The sequence below is a fragment of the Lissotriton helveticus genome, chromosome 6 (assembly GCF_964261635.1).
Source record: "Lissotriton helveticus chromosome 6, aLisHel1.1, whole genome shotgun sequence".
Lineage (NCBI taxonomy): Eukaryota > Metazoa > Chordata > Amphibia > Caudata > Salamandridae > Lissotriton > Lissotriton helveticus.
In genome coordinates, this window is record NC_136067.1 from 149,398,492 (window position 1) to 149,420,962 (window position 22,471).

Below are 22,471 nucleotides of genomic sequence, written 5' to 3' on the forward strand. Positions count from 1 at the left end.
GTTTGTGTGTGTGGCTCTGTGTGTGTCTCTGTGTGTGTGTGGCTCTGTGTGTGTGTGGCTCTGTGTGTGTGGCTGTGTGTGTGTGTGTGTGTGTGAGTGTGTGTGTGGCTCTGTGTATGGGTGCAAATGCAATAGGTCTCGCATTTGCGAGAGATTAAGCTATTGGCATTGTAAATGACAATGCCATTTATTTTCTCTGTTTTCAAAACCAACACATTAAATACAAATGTTGTCATTTACAAATTACAAATTAAATTTATAGGGCGCACAGCTACCCGGAGGTTTCCCGGCGCCAAGGACGGAAGCAACAGAAAGACACGATTTACTGATTAAACAACCAGGTCTTCAGGTTTTTACTAAAGCTTTTGTGGTTAGTTTCATGTCAAATCGAGCATGGGAGTGAATTCCATAGCACAGGGGCTAGATAAGAAAAGGAGCGTCCTCCCATGTGTGCTAATTTTAATCTGGGGACTGAGAATTTAGCTTGGGAAGAAGATCTAAATAGACGACTAGGATGATACGTCTGGACAAAGGAACATAATGAACGAGGGGCCGTGCCTGATTTAATTTTATGCATATAGCATAGGGCCTTAAATTTAGTCCGGTTTTCGATTCTTAGCCAGTGTAAGTCACGCAAGGAGCCTGAGATGGAAGATGTTTTGGGAACACGACACCAGTCTTGCAGCTGAATTTTGGACCACTTGTAATCTGCGTATCACATCCTTGTTTGCTCCGAGATACAGGATGTTACCGTAATCCAGTCTAGACATTATCAGGGCCTGGATTACGGTTCTTTGTGTAGAGCCTGGCAGCATCCATAGTATCTTCTAGAGCCACCGCAAAATAGTAAAGCAAATGGAGGCTGTCTTAGTTACTTGGTGCTTCATAGACAGTTGATCATCGATCACTATCCCCAGATTGCGGGCAGATTGGACTGGCTTGGGAAGTGTTCCCATTTCTCGGGGCCAATGACATGGGCCCCAGAGGCTTTTGTCTGTACCCAAGATTAGAACCTCAGTTTTTTCGCCATTTAGTTTTAGCCAGTTGGCATGCATCCAGCTGGCTATTTTGTTCAACCCAGTCTGTAAAGATGATGGTCTAGAGGCGTCATAAGCGTCCGCGGAGAGTGGGGCAAGGGGTTTAAACCCTTGCAGTCAGCTGACTGCTGACGTCGGCGCTCAACTTCCCCCGCCTCCACCCGGAAAAATAACAGAGAATGCGGCTCCCTCCACAGCAAGCGGGCGTACCCGTGGTGGACCGGGGAGCAGTCGGTGACAAGAGCAAAAGGTAAACAGTTAAAAAATTGGTTCCCCTGAGTAGTACAATAAAAAATGCAGCTAGCGTAAAAGGCTTTCACATACACTCATCCGCTGCGCGGAATGCAGGCATGGAGTTTAAAGCCTTGCAGTCAGCTGATTGCTGACGTCGGCGCTCCACTTCCCCCGCCTCCAACCGGAAAAACAACAGAGACCGCTGCTCCCTCCACAGCAAGCGGGCGTACCCGTGGTGGACCGGGGAGCAGTCGGTGACAAGAGCAAAAGGTAAACACTTAAAAGATTGGTTCCCCTGAGTAGTACAATAAAAAATGCAGCTAGCGTAAAAGGCTTTCACTTACACGCGTCCCAATAGCTCTAACTTTTGCAAAGGCGAGACCGTTGCATTGTAAATGCTTGTTGGTTGAGGGGTCAAAGACTTTTATCCCTCTACTTGTTAAGCAGCATGCTAGCGCTGGACACAGATTCTGTTACATTCAAGTCTGTTCTTTGTACCCCTTCAATATCAATGCAGTCTAGATTTCTGAGGACTTATGAGGCAAGCGTCTAAAGTCAGACCAGTACTCACTAGTCTAGGTGTTGTGTATTCCCGCTAAGAATGAGGATGTCATTTACTCCCATTGCCAAGACAGATGGCTGCAGCAAATGGAAGATGGTTGCATTTCACCCAGACCAGGGAAACCACACGCAGGCTGCTCAAACAGAACTAGAGACCACCGTTTTGTGTCTTAATCATGTGGTCCAAATGAACTCTACTACTCACCAACCAACCATGCAATCACATACACTCATTCATTTTTTTCATACATTACACAGATCAAATGAAGGCAAGGGACATTTGTTAGGGGACTGCATGGACCTTCACTGGAGAGAGCCATTAGGCAGTTTCACCACAGGGGTAGCCTGTGCGCCTGGACAATAACGGACGCTAAACCACTATTGAATATATGTATAAATTAGGGGGTGCACGCCTCAGTACTCATTTCTATACCTTTTGTTCTTTGGGGGTGCTGCAACAATCAAGAGCTGTCAACCCTTGCTAACTGAAATGTCTGGTTATAACAAGCACGGTGACTTGAGTTTGTTGCAACACTTCTCTTGGTGTTTACACCACAATATGAACATGCAATTTTTTCAATGTTTAACAGTTTTATTCTTTAAATGAAACATATTGTAATTACATTCAATGTCCATGCATAGCTCAACGTCACTAATAATATCCTATTACTTCCAAATATAAACCAGTGTGAACTGTTTAATTCTAACACCCAGTGTATGCGTATAGTATGTGGGGATACCCTACCTTCCTCTGTTTCTCACATGATACAAAAACCTGTATGCCTGTGTTGAGAACTATGAACAACCAAGGATCAGTACTGGGTGTTATAATTAAACAGTTCACACTGGTTTATATTTGGAAGTGATAGGATATTATTAGTGACTTTGAACTATGCATGGACATTGATTGTAATTACAATATGTTTCATTTACAGACTAGCCCCTGAAGAAGGAACTGTTATTGGTTCCGAAATGCATTGGGCGGCAACAATGAACAGAATATGATTTTGTGAGAGAAATGTTGTATTTCAATACATGTATATGAAGAAAAACAATGATTTAATCATCGATACAATGGCAATGTAATGCACATTGGAAAAGTATTTTTTTGTGTTAAATAGTTTTTCAAAAAACATGAATGAAACTGTTATACATTGAAAAAACTGCATGTTCATATCTGCATGTTCATATTGTGGTGTAAACACCAAGAGAAGTGTGCACAACAAACTCATGTCACCGTGCTTGTTATAACCAGACAAACCACTATTGAAAGCAAATTGAAGAGCTGAGATCAACATCACTGAGAACTGGGTACATTTTGGATGTGCTTCTAACACCACGGCATAGCCCTGATGTTAAGTAAGCCTGGGCGTAGTTCGCTGAGTTTTGCTATGCGGAACTCCACGAAGTTACAAAAAAACTGAGCAAAGTTCAGCAAATGGCGAAGGGTAGTGTGAACTGCTGTTCACGCTTATCTTCCTGCCGCTCGGGTAGTAATTCTACCCGAGCGGCAGCTCGCGAACTTACCTTTCGCGAACGGTGAAAAAACTACGCTGCACTACACGAAGCTGAGTTTTCTGCACTCCCTGAGCTCCGCGGATGACAGAGTGCAGAAAACTCCGCAAACTCAGTGGAGTTCACCACCCAGGCCTAATGTTTAGCAAGACAAACTTCAAGTATGCCATAGTAAAAACGTAAAAACAACAGGTGATGGACAGAATGCAGAACAATGCCATACATTCACCCCAGTACAGAGATCTGGGCCGAAATCCATCGTTTTTTTGCTCACCATGCCATGCCAGGTTGAACCCAGCCATATGCAAATCAGTCTTGACCCTGTGCCCCATGGGAACAGTCCAGCCCGAACTGCCAAGCCAGGTCCTCCCTGGACCGGAAACAAGCATCGTAGGACAGGTTTCGGTCTTTCAGCCCTCATCAGCCACGATAGCTGGATTCCAGTGGCATGGAGAGCACGGGACTCACGTCAGAGCATACCCGTCCCACTCGGGGTGACAAATGCAAAAACAACAGGTGATGGACAGAATGCAGAACAATGTCATACATTCACCCCAGTACAGAGTCAAGACTGATTTGCATATGACCATGTCTGAACTGGGGTGGTCTGGTGAGCAAAATAACGATGGATTCAACCCAGATCTGTGACTGGGGGTGTATGTTCTGCCATTGTGCAACATTCCGTCCATCAATTGTTGTTTTTGCAATAGTAAAAACATAGGCCTTTCAAAAAAGTGGGAAGAGGTGGTAGTGCAGGTTTTCCACGCTATAGTGGTCTCACTTCAACAGTCGACCATCTCAACAACCGACCAGTCTTTTGATTTTTCAATTACAACTCAAACATTCTTTGCTATTTGACTGGATTCAAGTGTTTGGACTCGAAAGTGAACCTGGCTTCGAGGTGTGATGTATACATAAATCAGTTGGCATCAGGATGCAGTTAATATGCAGGAGTTTATTAATGGAGTTACATTGCTAATGTACTACGGCAGCTGGGTAGGAGAGAGAGAGAGAGAGAGAGAGAGGAGAGGAAGAGAGAGAGTGGAGAGGAAGAGAGTAGAGAGGGAGAGAGGGAGAGAGAGAGAGAGAGAGAGAGAGAGGGAGAGAGGGAGAGGGAGAGAGGGAGAGAGGGAGGGAGAGAGAGGGGGAGAGAGGGAGAGAGAGGGAGAGAGAGGAGAGAGAGGAGAGAGAGGAGAGAGAGGAGAGAGAAGAGAGAGAGAGAGAGAGAGAGAGAGACATTAAGCAATAGCCTTTAATGGCCCTCCCCCAAGCTGCACCCTTGCCTACCACTGGCACCCATAATTTCATGGTGGGCAGTTAACATGCGTAGCTCAGAGCAATCAAGAGCAACCAGAGGGGCATTGTCCAGCAAGGGGTTAGGGTGCAGCCCAACCTAGTTTTTAGGTCGAGCCTAGGCAGCGCATCGCTACTCTGCAAGGCATGCGGTGTTCGGTATGTGGGTTTTAATTCCACCCCTCGCTGGCGATTTGTTCAGATGTGTGTAATTCGTAAACGCTTGCTTTTGTTTGGTTTATGGCCTTTATTTGTCCCACATTTTCATGTCTTGCTCCTCTCCTGGAAAATTGGCCTGTTACATGTATCCTTTCTTTAAAGGCTTTTTACCTTTGTGTTTGCGCGCTATTTTATTTGTGTGCAGGCTGCAGCATTTTGTAAAAGAAAATCCTTTTTAGTCTCTTTAGTTGCAGCACCCTTTATGCAATGTTTTGTACTCTAATGCCACTGTTTTGACTCGTGTATATATATATATATATATATATATATATATATATATATATATATATATATATATATATATATATATATATATATATATATATATATATATATATATATATATATATATATATATCTTGCACCTTTTGTAGATAAAATCCTTTTTTTCTTGTTTATTTAAAACAACTTTCACAAGCTAATTCAAAGCCTATTAGCCAATGACAAACATTATTTGTTAGCTCTTCACATTTTGTAAATGTGACACTATTTGTCATGTTTCTTTTCATTGCAGACTCCATTTTTGTTCTCGTAATGTTCAATTAGTTTGGGGTTTAACATGTTCGTGTTGGACTTGGCCCTTTTTTACCAGGGTCATCCCAGAACTTGTTTGCCTTCCTCCTGGTATTTTTCTGACCTGGTGTTGGTGATTTTAGGACTCTGGGCACTTTATCATTTCTGTCCAGTGGTAAAGTGCATGTGCTCTCTATGGTAAATGTGGTAAGATTGGTCTACACCTGTTTGTCATATATAATTTACCTATCAGTCCTTTGTAAAGTGGTATCTCATATACCCGGGGCCAGTAAATTAAATGCTACTGGTGGGCTTGCAGCGCAGCTTGCGCCACCCACCAAAGTAGCCTTTCAAACCTGTCTCGGGCATCTGCCATTGAAGGGCATGCACGCGCAGTTTACTGCTGATGTGACGTGGCACATAAGTGGTTCCCACGTCTATGACTACCCTTTTACTACATATAAGTCACTCCTAAGGTAGGCCCTAGTTAGCCCTATGGGCAGGGTGCGCTGTAGGTAAAAGGTACGACATGTGCCTTAACTGTGTGACATGTCCTGGTAGTGACAAACAACCTATTTGGTTTCTCACTACTGTGAGGCTGCCCTCTCATAGGAATGCATTGGGGATTCCCTGATATGTGTTTCAGTGGTAATTCCTGATATGAGAGCGTTGGCGTGATCAAGTATGGTATGTTTGGAATAGTGATAATAAATGCTGCTTGATGGTGTTCGCAGATTGATTATCACTATTTTGGAAATGCCATTTTTAGAAGTGGTCATTTCTGTGTGCTATGTGTCTTTGTGCCTATCTGTTGTGTATTGCATGTCTGGCTCTGGTTGACAAGGGCTGGAGAGGTGCAGTGGCTCCAGAGGGGCTGGGTGAGTCGGCGCTAAGCTGAATAGGCCAATCTGCATTTGGAGTAGTTGGAGGAGTAGCACTTGATCCTGAATAAGACTTTACCTGCCTTCCACAATGCTGGTTCCGCCCCCCTGTGGTGTGTCTGGGGCCAGAGCCTACACTAACAATGAGGGTTGTTGTGCACCTGAAAAAAGATGTGCAAGTGCCCCCAGAACTGGTTTGGGCTGGGCACAGAGCCCTGTGCCAGGTGGTAGAACAAAGACATTTGTGATATAAATATTGGGGCTGTGACACCATGTCTGTGTTGAACGGTTGTGCTTACTTGGAGCTGAAGGACTGCTGGGCACCAGGAGGAACCGCCAAAAAGGACTTCCCCTCTGCTAGAGGGCCCTGTGACTTTGAAAGTCAGTGCAGGGTGAGCGCGGTGCTCCCTAACCCACGCTATTTTTGGAGCGCTGTGCTGGGAAGAGGAGAGTTGTTCCCTTTGTCTCCCAGGGCGGACAGAGAGTGTGTGAAGGAGCGGTTGTGTGTGGCAGCACGTGGTAAGCGCCCTGGGTTGCAGCCGGTATCCCTGAACCATTTGGGGATCATTCCACGGTGGATTCGAGAGCCTGAGGCCATTTGCCAGAATCTAAGGCAGATGCCCATCAGCTGGACGAACGCTGCAGGAGTCACAAGTGTTGCTGGGCAACTAGCGGGCCGGCTGGAGTTTGCAGTCTTGCCCGGCCATGCCCCCAGAAGCCAGTGAGAATGCCGCGTCCAGAGTTGCTCTTCAGCACGCCCACAGTGGGGCCGGAGTGAGGCTGAGTGAAGAGCAACGCAGAAAGGAAGGTTCGCCTGCAATCCAGCAGTCCGTGCGACACTTCCTTGACCCGAGGGTCAGAGAGGAACAGGAGGGCCGAAGGAAAGCAGGGGGAAGCCAGGCTGATCCTGGTTGTGAGCAGGGCCGTTGCCATGCACTGCACGCCAACAAGAGCTGACCAGAAGAGGAAGTCAGGTGAAGGACGCCTTGTTGTGGGAGGAGCGGACTGAGGCTTCGTTCCGTGACCAGCTGCCCGTTTTCTCCGTTCCTGGCAGAGCGGCTGCACCGGAGAGTTGCGGGCAGCCCTGGTTTGAGGAGCTAAGGTGGGAGGCCCCTGACTGGCCTTATTGTGCATTACGGGCATTTCCAAGCAGCTGCGCTGCATGGTCGTGTGCAGCTGCACCCTCACGTGAGAGGCAGAGACCGGGTGGGTGTATGCCCCACCCCATACCTGGTGCTCAGAGCTCCAGGGGCATTCTTCATCAGTAGTGGGAGCATCCAACACGCTGTGAGTAAAACGTGCCTGGGGCCACAGTGACGTCCGCATTTGCCTATATCGTTGCAGCTGCACCGCCTGGTCGCGGGCAGCTGCCCGCTGGCCATGGTGAGGGCAATTGGGCTCCAAGGAGTTGTTGGGCCATGCAGGAAGATTCACCCGGATGTATTTCTGGAAGTCACCTAATGCTTTCTTTTTGCCTAATGTGTACCCTCTGGAAGTGGGTATTTTGGGGGCATGGTTGCTGATGATGGTGTGCCTAATGTACTGTGTTGAGCACTGCAGCTGATGATTTATGCATAACGTGCTTATGCAAAGTGTACCCTTACCAGTAGTTACTGGTTGCTTTTGCTAACTGGGAATTGTGATGGTTATGACAGTGGCCTGATTGGCCCTGTAGTGTATATAATCCCTGTAAAATCATACTAAGTGTCAGATGGCACAGCGTATATAAGTGAATATGTTCTAATGTGTTTTATGAGTAATACAAAGGCTATGTTTGATATAACCTTGTGTGGAGTTTTTGTGCCTAGTGTGTCACTGCTGTGGGAGCGTGTTGCGCAAACGCTTTACAAATTGCCTCTGGGATAAGCCGGACTGCTCGTGCTGAGCTACCAAGAGGGTGAGCACGGGTAATCTTCAGCGTTACTAGAGTGGTGTTTTCTGCTTGGCTTAGGCTCATGCCCTAGCCAACCACCAATCCCATTTCTAACAGTATGCAATACCCTTATTCCATGTGCAAGATTTTACTTGGTTTAATTAGGAGTGGAGTGAACTTATATTTTTTGCTTTCAGTCGGTGCAGGCTTGACGAATTTTGCACAGGAGTCAGAATGCGCTCTGTTCTATATTCCTTCTGTATAATCTCACAAAAACACCGGTTTATGGGTCTATTGGGGTCGGGAATGGTCCCCTACACGGCTCAGGACATTCTAAGTCCTCTAGACAGTGCTGCTTGCTGCTTATCCGGTCCCAGTGGTAATTCCCAATTCTTAGCCCTCCAGCTGCATCTCAGTTGCCAGTGGCAATTCCTCATTCTACGTTCTCTAGACAGTGCTGCAGCTGCTTCACTGGTCCCAGTGGTAATTCCTCAAAGTTCTCTAGGCAGTGACGCTAGTTCTACTCTGGTCCCGTCTTTAATTCCTCATTTCAAATCCTTTGGGCAGTGCCGCAGCTGTGTCTCTCGTCACAGTGGTAATTCCCCATTCTTAGTCTCCTAGGCAGGGCTGCTAGCTGCTCCTCTGGTCCCATAAGTAATTCCTCAAAGCTCTCTAGGCAGTGCGGCAGCTGCTTTTCTGGTCCCAGTGGTAATTCCTCATTCTAAGTCATCTAGGCAGTGCTGCTAGCTGCTTCTATAGTCCTGTTAGTACCTCCCCCATTTTAAATCCTCTAGGCAGTGCTGTAGCTGTGTCTCTGATCACAGTGGTAATTCCTCATTCTCAGTCCTCTAGACAGTGCTGCTTGTTGCTTCTCTGGTATCATCAGTAATTCCCCCATTCTAAGTCCTCTAGACACTGCTGTAGCTGCTTCGCTGGTTCCGTCGGTAATTCCCACATTTTAAGACCTATAGGCAGTGCTGCAGCTGCTTCTTTGGTCCCGTCAGTAATTCCTCATTCTAAGTCCTCTAGACATTACTGGTAGCTACTTCTCTGGTCCAGTCGGTAATTCCTCATTCTAAGTATTATAGACAGTGCTGCTACCTGTTTCCCTGGTCTCATCAGTATTTCCTCTTTATAAGTCCTCTAGACAGGGTTGCAGCTGCTTCTGTAGTGCCAGTGATAATTCCTCATTCCAAGTCCTCTAGGCAGTGCTGCACCTGTGTCTCTCTTCCTAGTGGTAATTCCTCATTCCTAGTCCTCTAGACTGAGTAAAAAACAATATCATTTACAACGCCAAAAGCTCTAACTTTCACAAATGCGAGACCGATTGCATTGCGAATGTGTGTTGCCCTTGCTGGTGCAAGGTCTGAAAGTGTGCAACACACAGCCCCAGTCCCTCGAATGACAGCTGTCTGGTGGTCAATGCTCAGACAAGTAGGCATACGCAGTTGCTGCGTTAGAGCGCTGTTGGACAGTGCAAAAGCTGAGCCTCCAAACATGCCCTAAACTTTTCTAATGGAGGGATAGATGTTGCTCCTTCACAAATGTCAGGTTTGATTCACCAATACAGTGTAATTCACATTTCGAGCCCAACCTTGCTCTGCACAATCAGTCATCTTGTATCTTTGTTGCCAGCCTTTACCATATGTTACTAGAACAAACCATAGGTAGAGCACCAAAGGCTATGGGAAGAGAGGTGAAGCAGCTGGTGCAGGCCCACAGCAACCAATCAGCAGAAAAGAAGTGCAAAAATACTGCATGTGTAAGTCTGAGTGTACCTGTATATGTGCCTGCTAGGGTGGTGGCCCCGGCATATTTCAAAAAAATCTTTGTATACTATAGGTATCCATAGAGCTATGCTGCACCTCACATATTGGTTAATATTGGAATCATGGGCAGGCATCTTTAGCAAAAATCTGGCCCTGGTATATTATTGGTGATTTTTGGCATACTGGGGCTATCCATGGCATGATGGTGCCCATACCAGCACTGGCATATTGGTGGCAATGCTTGGCATAAGGTGTGGGTGGTACATAAAGCCTATGTTTTAATAAACTTGCTATGTCCTGCACTACAGCCCTATTTGTATTTTATTTGCATCTGTTTAGACGGCAACAGCCAATCTAACAAACGGAAGAAAGAATGTCATACACAGCAAGACAGATCCATGGAGTGGTTTACAGGTAACGAAGAATGAAGAACATAGTCATCTCTGAAGGGTTTTAATGCAGCTGCACATGGCAACTCGGAGAAAACGAAAACATTTCAGGAAGTCAGTTTTAAACCCAAAGTGGTTTTATTTGCACATTGACTTTTCCACAGCTTGCTTTACTTGTTCTCTTCAGTGTTATCTTTCATAAGGTAATTGTACATACCCTTAAAAAATATTTTAAATATTAAAACAAAATATATGTACATAGTTGGAGTCCTTCACATGTGAAAAAGACCTCTATCATTTACATTGTTTAAAATATTTTAAGAGTTTGTTGTCTTTCAGCAGCCCGTTGTCTTGTCATACCAGGTTTTTGGATGCTGGTATGAATTTCCTCAGCTTGACAAGGAAAGCTATATTTAAAACAAAAAATGTAAATGTGTTAAATAAAATTTTACAAACTGTTTCAATGTCATCTCTGCATCAATAATTTATGTTTCGTGACTAGAGTATTTAGTTTGTTTAACACTACGCTTTAAAAAAAAAACATAACACGTATATATACTCTTAAATCTCACCTGTGTGCCCAGTCTGCCAAGGATAGGGTCTAGCGATATATGGTACTGAACCAAATGGCACAACATCTTCCGGCAGCGACTCTGCATAAAGAAAAACATAGTAACACTACCTTAATATTGCATTTTGAGAAATAGCAACTTGTAAAATGTGTAATGTTAACAGCCGGTCATGTTATAAGTGTTAAAAATGACCAGTCTCGTTTAATGTTATAATAACAACATAAGTCAAATGCTAAATATTTATTTAGACTAACTGTTAATAATTCTACCCATTCATTCGATTTCGAATAGGAAGGTTGAGCTAATTTCAAGAATGTTCACCTATTTGAACCGGCATATAGTTTAATGTCATGCTTCCGTCTACTGTTATGATCCTCAGATTGCTGTTCGAAAGACAGTTTGCGAATATAGGTCCGTGATTACTTTGTATTTGTTAGCAGCTATGGAGTGAAGCATGGTCCTAAAGTCCTGTGTTAACCTGCGAGCATATGAAATGTCCTGCAGGATGGAACGTTGGAGAACTGCTCTACCCTTACAGGATTTCAGTACTAGGGTTATTAACACTGAGTGTTTAAGCCAACTCAACTACTGTAGCCAATTTCCGAACCACGTTTTGTACTTACTTTGTCTGACAAGCAACCTATCATCTAATTTCATGAAAGTAACTAAACAATTTCTAAATATAGAACACTAAGTGATACCCCACCAAAACCTATTGGAGTGAGGGATACAACTGGTATTACATTAATTACACTTTGAATTTAGGGGAACAATTTCAAAACTGTATCGACTAGAAAGTGGTTCGTATTCAGAACATTTTCGATGTACTCTGTATCAAAGCCATCAATAACTGTTAAGAAGGAGTAGTTTCTGTCCTGTAACTCCAGTTCCGGAGTAGGGGTATCTCTGTTATAGTCATAATCTAGTGAATAGTCCCGCCCATGTGCGTGGACCCCGGAGCAATCAAAAATAATCTCTTAAGGTGTCGAACAATGCAGAACTGCACAGACACTTAAGAGAGAATTTAAAGACAAATAATGCAGCCTATATCCACAGGCTACACTGTCCAGTACTTCAACTAGAATTCCACCAAAAAAAAACACAAACAGCAAAGCCTGTCCAGATTTTCCTTGCTTTAACAGCAAAAACCCCTCTGGAAAGATAGAGAGGAAGGCATGGACAGACAAGCCCCATAGGCTGCCATTATGTGGCTCAAAACAGGATACTGTGCCTTTAAGAGAACTTTCCAGAACTTCACAGTATCCCAGAATGCACTGCAGGTCTCTTTTACTTTCAGTTCTTTTTGAAGGCGTAACACGCCCGACCTGTAGCATTCCTTACATGAATCTCTCTCTCCACCGGGGAGGCGGGCGGGCGCTTATGACTATAACAGAGATACCCCTACTACAGAACTGGAGTTACAGGACAGAAACTACTCCTTCTGTAGTAGGGGATCTCTGTGTATAGTCATAATCTAGTGAACAGATTTATTTATTATTATTATTTATAAATTTGTAAAGCGCCTGGTGACCCGGAGGCATCCCCGCGCTGTAGAAATGCGATATCCAAGAGGAGGGGGGGGGGGACCGGACAACTATTTGGGGAATAAGAAAGTCTTAAGTTTTTTTCGGAAGATGGCGTGGGAGGGTTCCAGTCGCAAGTGGCGGGGCAATGCGTTCCACCCTGACGAGGCTTTGACCGAGAAGCGGCGGCCGCCGGTGCGAGCCTTCTTAAATTTAGGGACGATGGCTAGATGTTCGTCGTCCGAGCGCAGTGACCTTGGGGCTTTGTAAGGGGTGACAAGGTCTTTCAGGGCGGCCGGGCCGGCGCCATTAATGAGTTTATGACTGGTGCACATTGCTTTAAAATCAATTCGCTGGCGGACAGGGAGCCAGTGAAGGGCCTTGAGGGCTGGTTTGGCAGAGGCTCTAGGGGGGAGGTCCATTATGAGCCTAGCCGCAGCGTTTTGTGCCCGTTGGAGTTTGGCTAAGGTGAACTCTGGTGCACCCAGGTAGACGGCATTGCTATAATCAAGTCTGGCTAGGATAAGCCCTTGAACCAGCAGCTTCCTGGAGAGCGGGGGGAGGAGGGGGAGGATCTTGCGGGTAGACCGCAGGAGGCCAAAGCAAGTTCCAGCGGTCTTGGTCGCCTGGGTTTTCATGGTGAGGCTTGGTTCGAGCCAGACGCCTAGCGTTTTGACTTCAGTCTTTGGAGTGGGAATCTCGCCAAAGGTATCCGGCCACACCGCGGCGGGGATTGAAGACCATTTATTACCCAGGAGCATAATTTCGGTCTTAGAACCGTTCAATTTTAGGGAGGATTCGCACATCCAGGAATAAATGTCCTGGAGACAGTTCCGCAGGCTGTCTGGGTGTTTGTCCAGCTGGGAAAGGGAGACGACCAGTTGGGTGTCATCAGCGTAGTTGACAACCTTGATCCCATGGGGGGTCACAACATCATCCAGGGGGGCCATATAAACATTAAACAGGGTGGGACTAAGCGAGGACCCCTGCGGGACTCCGCATGTGAGTGGAAGGGGGTCTGAGCGAGAGTTGCCGTCCCACACCTGAAAAGTACGGCCTGATAAAAAGGAGTTAATCCAGGCGTGTGCAGAACCCACAATTCCTGCCCTGGCCAGGCGATGTAGAAGGACACGGTGATCCACCGTATCAAAGGCGGCACTGAGGTCCAGGAGGATCACCGCCACTGATCCTCCTGAATCCAGAATGCGCCTTGATTCCTCAATGACGGAGAGGAGGGCTGTGTCCGTGCCCTGGCCGGGCCGGAAGCCGGTTTGAGATGGGCGCAGGATTTTGTTGGCCTCGAGGAAATGGGAGAGTTGGGAATTAACTAGTTTCTCTGCCATCTTGCTGATGCATGGAAGGAGTGATATGGGTCTAAAGTTAGACATGTCGTCAGGATTCAGATGGGTTTTTTTTAGCAGGGCTTTAACAACCGCGTTTTTCCAGCTGGGTGGCACTGTGCCTTGGCGTAGGGAGGTGTTGATAAGATCCCTGATGGTGGTGACTATGCTGGGGGCGGCAGTTTTTAATATTCTAGCCGGGGCTGGGTCGAGAGGTGAGCCGCTTTTCATTTTGGATAACGTGGAGGTAACCTCAGTGAGAGAGGTAGCTCTAAAGGTGGACAACTGCGGGCTGTTCGTGCCGACCTCAGTATCCGGGGGGTTGTGAGCAGTAATCATGGGGAGGGAGTCCAGTATTCGTGTGATTTTAGAGTCAAAGAAGGAAGCAAGGTCATTGCTTCTGTCTGGGGGGGCATGGGAGGCGCTGGGGGCCGATGGTATGTTGAGGAGTTCTTTGACGATCAAGTACGCTTCTTTTGAGGAATTGGAGGCGTTTTGGATTCTGTTGTCATAGAAACCTGCCTTGGCGAGTTTGAGAGCTGATTTATAGCGTCTTACTGAGCTATTGTAAAGGTCTTTGTTGCTGTGTAGCCAGTCTTTTCTCCATTGCCTCTCGGCCTTTTTGCACTCTTTGCGTAGGTCCCTGAGGTCAGCATTGTACCAGGGGGCTTGGCCCTTTATCCTGTTTTTAATCTCCCAATTTTTTATGGGGATGAGTTTGTCGAGGGTGGACGATATCCAGTCTCTGACTTGGGAGTCAGCGATGGCGGGGTCCTCAGAAAGACTGGGGGTCGAAGCGTCTAGGGCTGTGGACCAATCTTCCACCGAGAGTCTAGCCCATGCTCTGTCTCTGGTGAAGGTGGGGGATTTTTGGGGCCTTTTAAAAGTTCCAGGGAGATGGGTCGTGACCAAAAAGTGGTCCGTCCACGGGAGGGGTTGGGACTTGATGTAAAGGAGGGAGGGAATATTGGAGAACACCGGGTCAAGAAGGTGCCCTTTCGAGTGAGTAGGATCTGAGTTGGCGAGAAGCAGACCCAAGGCCGCTAGGTCGTCGATAAGGTCGGTTGCCCCAGTATCGAGGGGATCCTCGAGATGGATGTTTAAGTCACCAGTTATGATAAAGTTAGATGAAAGGTGAGCTGTGGAGGTGACGGTTTCCAGCAGGGCAGCTGTAAAGGGGCCCGAGTAACCGGGCGGCCGATACACCAGGAGGCCTGACAGGGAGTTGGTCGAGGACAGCTGAATGGCAAGCCCATCCCCACACCAAAGCGGCGGTGGAGAAAAAAGAAATAACACCACTACTGTGCAAACAGATTTCGCAGCGAAGCCTGCCCAACCTGAGCTTCTGCCCTGGCATCAGTGTCCAGGCAGTAATGCTTAGCAAAGGTATGGACCGACTTCCAAGTGGCCTCCTTGCAGATTTCTGCAATTGGAACATTACAGAGCAAAGCAGTCGTGGCAGCTTTGCCCCTGGTGGAATGAGCCTTAGGTTTACCCCCTAAGTTCTTACCAGCTTTTTGGTAACACAACTGAATACAGGACACAATCCACCTAGAAATGGACTGTTTAGAGGTAGCAAGACCTGTCCTGACTGATCCATAATTGATAAACAATTGGTCTGACCTACGAATATCCTTGGTTTTATCTAGATAAAATTTCAACACCCTCCTGACATCCAGGGAATGTAAGGACCTTTCCACTGGAGAGGAAGGATTCTGAAAAAACGTAGGTAAAGTTATGGTCTGGTTAACATGAAAGTCAGATATAACTTTAGGAAGAAATTTAGGGTGTGTACGCATAACAACCTTAGCAGCATGAAACACAGTATAAGGTTCTTGGCAACACAACGCCTGAATCTCACTCACCCTGCGGGCCGATGTAATGGCCGCGAGGAACGCAGCCTTCCAGGATAGGTGCTGCAACGAAGCCTTATGAATAGGTTCAAAAGGCTCCTTCATCAATCTGGACAGCACCACATTCAATTCCCATGAAGGCGAAGGAAGCCGGACAGGAGGGAACACTTTCTTCAAGCCTTCCAAGAAGTCTTTGATCACAGTGATCTGAAAGAAGGAAGTCTGTGAAGGGCATTTCCTGTAGGCAGTCAAAGCAGCCAGATGAACCTTAATGGAATGGACATTAAGGCCAGACTGCGCCAGATGTAGAAGATATGGAAGGATGACATCCTCCTTACATGTCGTCGGGTCATAGTTCTTGGACTTGCACCAGATGCAAAACCTCTTCCACTTGTAAGCATAAGAAGTCCTAGTGGAAGGTCGCTTAGCCTCCTTCAGTATGTCCATGCAATCTTCTGGGAGATTCAGATTTCCATATTGCACTATCTCAGTAGCCATGCCGCCAAATTCAAAGACGAGAGGTTGGGGTGCAACATCTGCCCCCCGAACTTCGTGAGAAGGTCCGGCCTGCACAGCAGCCGCATGTGAGGAAGGAGGGACCGGTGAAGCAGGTCCGTGAACCACCACTGTCTGGGCCATTCCGGGGCAATCAGTATCATCCGCGCCCTGGACTGGGACAGCTTGATGAGCACCGTCGGAATCAGGGGAATGGGTGGAAAAGTGTACAGAAAGCTGTTCGACCAGTTGATCCATAATGCATTCCCCAGCGTCCCCGGCTGGTAGTACCTGGAGGCGAAGTCTCTGCATTTGCTGTTTTCGGCGGTGGCGAACAGATCTACATCTGGAGTCCCCCACCTTGCGAAGCGTTCTCCTAGTACTTCGTCGTTTATGACCCATTCATGGTTTTCCTGAATCGGTCTGCTCAGTGCGTCTGCCTGAACATTCTGCACCCCTGGTAGATGGGTAGCCGTTATCGTCAGTCCTCTGGCTAGAAGCCAGTGCCAGATCGCCTGCGCCTCCTGCGACAGAGTGCGCGATCTCGACCCCCCCTGCTTGTTGAGGTAATACATCGTGGTCGTATTGTCCATCTGAACAAGCAAAGAGTTGGTCCGGAAAGACGGATGAAAGGCCTTCAGCGCCAAGTGAACAGCTCTGAGTTCCAGGAAATTGATGTGGTACGTGGACTCCGTCGGGGACCACGTCCCTTGAATTTGTAGGTCTCCGGAGTGCGCCCCCCAGCCGTGGAGCGACGCATCCGTCACGATAGTCTGCGTGGGAATGTCCTTGTGGAAGGGAACCCCTCACAGGAGATTCTCCGCCGAACACCACCACCTTAAAGACTGAAGAGCATGCAGAGACAGTCGTATCCTGTCGTCCCAAGACCCTTTCCTCTGATCCCACTGATCCTCCAAGCACTCCTGCAATGGTCTCATGTGCAGCCGTGCGTGTGGCGTGAGGAAAATACAAGAGGCCATCGATCCCAGTAGAGAAGACACCGTCCTCACTGTTGTAGATGGAGTGGTCATAAGAGCCTGAGCCTTCCGAAGGAGTGATAATCGTCGCTCCTCCGAAGGAGACACGCTTGCTGACAGCGTATTGATGGAGGCTCCCAAGTACTGGATGCACTGGACCGGAGGCGGGACAGACTTGGACATGTTGATGTGCAACCCCAGCTTGTTCAAGAGAACGCACGTCTTCTGGAAGTGCGTTTGAGATTCCGAGAAGGAGGAGGCCTTGATCAACCAATCGTCCAGGTACGGGTAGACAAACACCTTGTTCTTCCTCAGGTGTGCGGCTACCACTGCCATGCACTTCGAGAATGTTCTGGGCGCAGACTTCAATCCGAATGGCAGTACTGTGTACAGATAATGATTAGCGCCGACTTGGAATCGCAGGAACTTCCTGTGCTTGTGTGCAATGGGCACATGGAAGTATGCATCCTGTAGGTCTATGGCACACAGCCAGTCTCCCCGTTGCAGCCGAGGATAAATCTGATGCAACGACAGCATGCGAAACTTCTCTCTGCGAATTAACTTGTTTGCTTGTCGCAAATCCAGAATGGGCCTGAACTCATTCTTGTCCTTTTTGCGAACCAGGAAGAACCGGGAGTACAGACCTCTTCCTCTTTGAGACAGAGGTACGTCTTCTATCGCCCTTTTCCTTAACAGAATATCGTCCTCCTCCTGGAGCTCGCGCAGCTTAAACTGCGAGCTGACCAGAGGAATTGATGGAGGCGGACTGGTGAAACTAAGACTGTTTCCATTACAAAGACTATTCAGCACCCACTTGTCCGGAGTAATATTTCTCCACTCTGCCAGAAAAAAATCGAACGCTTCCCCCCACCGGAGCGGGTAACGGATGTAGGGGAAGTAACCGCTCAGGGTCGAGACCCGGCTGCGCCCTTGTTCGCTGTAGAGGACTGCTGACCTCCTCTACCCTTCTGGCGCTTCTGGAAGGGCCTCCGGAACTGCTGCTGTTGTTGCTGCTGCTGTCCCGAAGCCTGCCCTCGCCCTCTGCCCTGTGCCCCAAACCGTCTCTGGAACGGGCGGTAGGCTTTCTTTTCTTTGGGCTTCTCCAAGCCCACAGCTGTCAGAGTCTCGGCCTCCGCCTTCATGCGGGCCATCACATCATCTGCATGTTTCCCGAACAGGGTCTCCCCCGAGAAGGGCAGATTAGCCACTCGCTGCTGGGCCTCCGGCTTGAGTGATGTGAGCCTGAGCCAGGCATGGCGTCGCTGGTTGATCCCATGGCAATACCCATGGGCCGCCAAAAGAGAACCATCAGCAGCCGCGCTGATGACCTGGTTCGAGACCAGCATCCCTTCCTTCTTGATCTCCAGGAAATCCTCCCTCCTATCGCGCGGCAGGAGTTCCGCGAACTGCTGGAGAGATTCCCACTGGGCACGATCATAATGCCCTAGCAGAGCCGTATCGCTAGCGGCCTTCATGGACGTAGAGGCCGTCCCACAGGCCTTCCTGCCATTCGAGTCGATCCATCGGCTCTCCTTATCCGGAGGCACGGTAGAAGACGGAGTGGTAGAGTGTTGTTTTCTGGCCGCCGTCACAATAACGGAGTCCGGAACAGGGTAAATCCTCAGAAAAGCTGGGTCGGAATCCGGAGCCCTGTACTTCTTCAGAAGACGGGACGGAGCGGCTTTCGTCGTTGCAGGAGTAAGGAACAGCTCTTTCGCTGGCTCTACCAATCCTGGCACGAGCGGTAGTAGAGGGCGAGACAAATGCTTCTTGTGAAGAGTCTCAAAAATCATGGACGTCGTAGGTGTAGGAGCCGTCACCGTGATTCCCAATTTTGCAGCACCCCTCAAGAGAACATCCTGGAACGTGCTGATGTCATCCACAGGAGACAACCTAGTCCCCGGGGAGTCTGATAAGGTCGGGGAGAAGGACCTGGTTCTAGAAGAGTCCGTGCGGGACCGTGATCTGCGCCTCCTGTGGCGCCGTCTTGACCTCGTAGAGGACCTGTGATGACTGCGCGACCTCCCTCTCCCTCCGGAGCGGGATCGCAACTTCCTTGGCTTCGGTCGCCCTGCCGGTTCCACCGGGACGGGAGACTTCGGCTTGGATGAAGCCCTCGGCCGAGGGGTTCCCTTAGGAGGAGTAGGAAATCGTGGCAACGAACCGTTCCTCGGAGGAACCGAAGGAGGCTTGTCAGCCGACAAATGGGGTTGCGGTTGAGGCTGCGGAGGAGGTGGGAGTGGAGGCGGGGTGGGAGTCCGCAGAGGACGTCCTCTCGGCGGAGGAGGAGGCGGAGTAACTGTCTTCGGCCTAGCAGGGGTATACACAACAGAGTACACCGAGCCCGGCGAACCGCCCTCCTTACTAGGCTGGGACTTTGGAGAGTCTTCCCTAGGCACTTGACGTCTGCCAGACTGACTCCTGGCGCCAGAACTCCTTCCGCGCCTTTCCGGCGTCGAAGAACGGCGACCAGATGGCGAGCGTCTGCCCCTCGACGGCGAGCTTCGCCTCTTCGACGGCGAGCGCCGATCCCTTGACGGCGAATGCCTGCGCCTCGACGGCGACCTTCTTTGCCTCGACGGCGACCTCCTATGCCTCGACGTCGACCTTCTACGCCCCGACGGTGACCTTCTACGCCTCGACGGCGACCTTCTACGCCTCGACGGCGACCTTCTACGCCTCGACGGAAAACTTCTCCTCGACGGAAAACTTCTCCTCGACGCCAAGGATCCCCTCGACGACGACCTTCTCCTCTTCGCCGACGGCGAACGGCGGTGTCGCCTCGACTGCGAGCGCCGACGCCGGGCCTCTCGACGTTGAATACTCGACGACGACGCCGACGAAATCGTCACTGGAGACTTCGACGGTGGCCTGTTCACGTCCCTCGACGTCGACGTCGCCTGGACCCAGAGCCCTGGGGAGATGGGGAACAGACTGCAGTCATTCCTCTCGACGTCGTGGTCGGTGCAATCGACGCCGACGGAGAATGGGGACGTTTGCTGGTCTTCCTGCCCCTGGGGAGCCCCCCAGAGGCCTCAGCATGGGCAGATGAAGCCCCTCCAGACCCACCTTGTGCCTTCCGTCTTCTGTCTTCAAGGCCCTGAAGCCTGATCTTCATCCTATCCCTCAGGGTCCTGCTAGAGAAACCCTGGCAGATGTCACACTCCTCTGGGACATGGGATGAAGGAAGGCAGATGATACACACCTCGTGTGGGTCAGACTTGGCCTTCTTCCTGGAACACTCAGGGCATTTGTCGAATAATGCAGGCATATTCGACAATTAAGAGTGCACCCAAAGACAAACAGGAAGAAACAGCAAAGTACTTCAAGAAAAGCACTCAAATAACTTTGAAAAAGTGAAAAATATCACCAATAAACCCTTGAAAAGGGAGAGCTCAATGCTCCAGGGTCCTGCTTGCAGGAGCCGGAAAAAAGAACTGAAAGTAAAAGGGACCTGCAGTGCATTCTGGGATACTGTGAAGTTCTGGAAAGTTCTTTTAAAGGCACAGTATCCTGTTTTGAGCCACATAATGGCAGCCTATGGGGCTTGTCTGTCCATGCCTTCCTCTCTATCATTCCAGAGGGGTTTTTGCTGTTAAAGCAAGGAAAATCTGGACAGGCTTTGTTGTTTGTGGTTTTTTTTGGTGGAATTTCTAGTTGAAGTACTGGACAGTGTAGCCTGTGGATATAGGCTGCATTATCGGTCTTTAAATTCTCTCTTAAATGTCTGTGCAGTTCTGCATTGTTCGACACCTTAAGAGATTATTTTTGATTGCTCCGGGGTCCACGCACATGGGCGGGACTATTCACTAGATTATGACTATACACAGAGATCCCCTACTACAGAACAGTAAGTATCACTGGGTGGTCTCCTTGACTAACACGACACACAAGGAAAAAAATCTTGTCTTTGGATTGCAGTAGATATATGCAACTGGAGGTAGTCCTTCTTGTAGTAGTTTTAGAGATTCCAGGAGACTATTCATCTAGCAGTATATAATCAACTCAAATTTAAAAAAGACCACCATTCACTTAAAACTATAAACAGGAGAAGAAAACAGACGTTTTAGACAAGTTTGGTAATTAATGACTATGATATTTTGGAAGTTTTTGGCTGAAGGTGCAGGGTAGACATTGTTGACACTTACTGATGTTCCAAACTAATGGAAGGCTTAGGAGACATCAATATACACACAGAAAAATCCCAAGAAGATTCAAGATTCGTGCCCATAAGAGAAGCTTAGTGTGTCAGCCGTTAATTAAACTTAGGTAAATATGAGTGTTTATTGTGCAAGTGGTGAACTAGTTATAGAAAGATATTCAGTGTCATACAAAGTGGGGGATTACTGGTCTAAATATGGAATGTTCTTCTTCAATAAAAATGGCAACACCCCACCTCGCTTATCGCTGACAGGATCAGACTAATATATAAGAGTAGGCAGAAGAATAAGCATCAAGTAATGGCGGTGTGGACCAGGGTATCAACAAAGTTTCTGTTAAAAATAACATATCAAGATTGTGTGCAGTGAGTAAATCAAAATCGTCCATACACTGTCTAGGGATCAGTCAAGCATTCATTAAAGCCACATGCTGGAATGTGTTAGTATGTGATACTTTATTAGATGGGGATTTCATAGGGGTGTCAGCAGGTTTCAATGGTAGTTTGGAAGTGCAAGGGCTTCGATATGTGATGCGAGTAGGTCCGATCAAATGTGATCCTGGGAGGTGGTGCATCAAAAGCTGTTCTTTCAATGATCTAAAATGAGTCAAGGGCTGAAATCAGCAGCATTCCTGACCTTCAGGATCGTCGGATCGTCTGGGCGCAGATGGGTCCGGACCCCTTTGGCATGCCGCTAGAGCAGATGCTCGGATCTCTTTATTTTATATGGTTCGGGAGATGCTCAGGAAGTCCCTGGAAAGCTAAATTGATGACATCAACATTGTGTTGCTGAGAGATCGGAAACCAAGAAGGAGATTGGGATCTGAAGAGAGGTTGCAGGAGGCTACAATGAAGATAGGGTGAAAAAGTAAGAAACAAAGAGAGGAGTGCTTAACACTGAATGTTAGAATTTAGTAAGCAACCTAAAAATGGCTGCTAAAAGACACAGCTCAAATGTAGTATTAAGTGTGATATGGGCAACATCAGGGTAGAAATTCAATGAAAAGTTCTCCTGAGCAACCCTCTGAGTCCAAACTTTGTTTTCAAAAGTCAGTCTGAAGTTAGTATTTCTTCTTTTCTTTTTATTCCTTTGTCTCCAAAACTTGTAGCCAACACGTGTTTCGTCACACGGTACATCGACCTTTGACTTCATAAGGGCTACAAAGGCAAATTACGAACTTGTAACTCACATAATTACACTATTACAGTATTTTCTGGTTACTGTGAACTCCATCCATGGACTTACGGTGGCACTATAGTGTTTCTAT

General features: G+C 47.9%; 2 protein-coding genes across 5 annotated transcripts in view; one reads left to right on the forward strand and one right to left on the reverse strand.

Moving 5' to 3' along the window:
• The window catches only part of SPDYA (speedy/RINGO cell cycle regulator family member A), a 656,819-nt gene extending 646,075 nt beyond the window's left edge, over positions 1 to 10,744 (forward strand). For all 3 annotated transcript variants that reach the window (XM_078647510.1, XM_078647512.1, XM_078647511.1), the window contains one exon: positions 10,235 to 10,744. In XM_078647510.1, coding sequence (XP_078503636.1) covers positions 10,235 to 10,323 — 89 coding nt within the window. In that variant the 3' untranslated portion in view covers positions 10,324 to 10,744. The remainder of the gene's footprint in view (positions 1 to 10,234) is intronic.
• The window catches only part of TRMT61B (tRNA methyltransferase 61B), a 201,051-nt gene continuing 188,979 nt past the window's right edge, over positions 10,400 to 22,471 (reverse strand). For both annotated transcript variants that reach the window (XM_078647509.1, XM_078647508.1), the window contains exons 6-7: positions 10,857 to 10,937; positions 10,400 to 10,691 (exon numbers count right to left, since the gene is read on the reverse strand). In XM_078647509.1, coding sequence (XP_078503635.1) covers positions 10,639 to 10,691; positions 10,857 to 10,937 — 134 coding nt within the window. In that variant the 3' untranslated portion in view covers positions 10,400 to 10,638. The remainder of the gene's footprint in view (positions 10,692 to 10,856; positions 10,938 to 22,471) is intronic.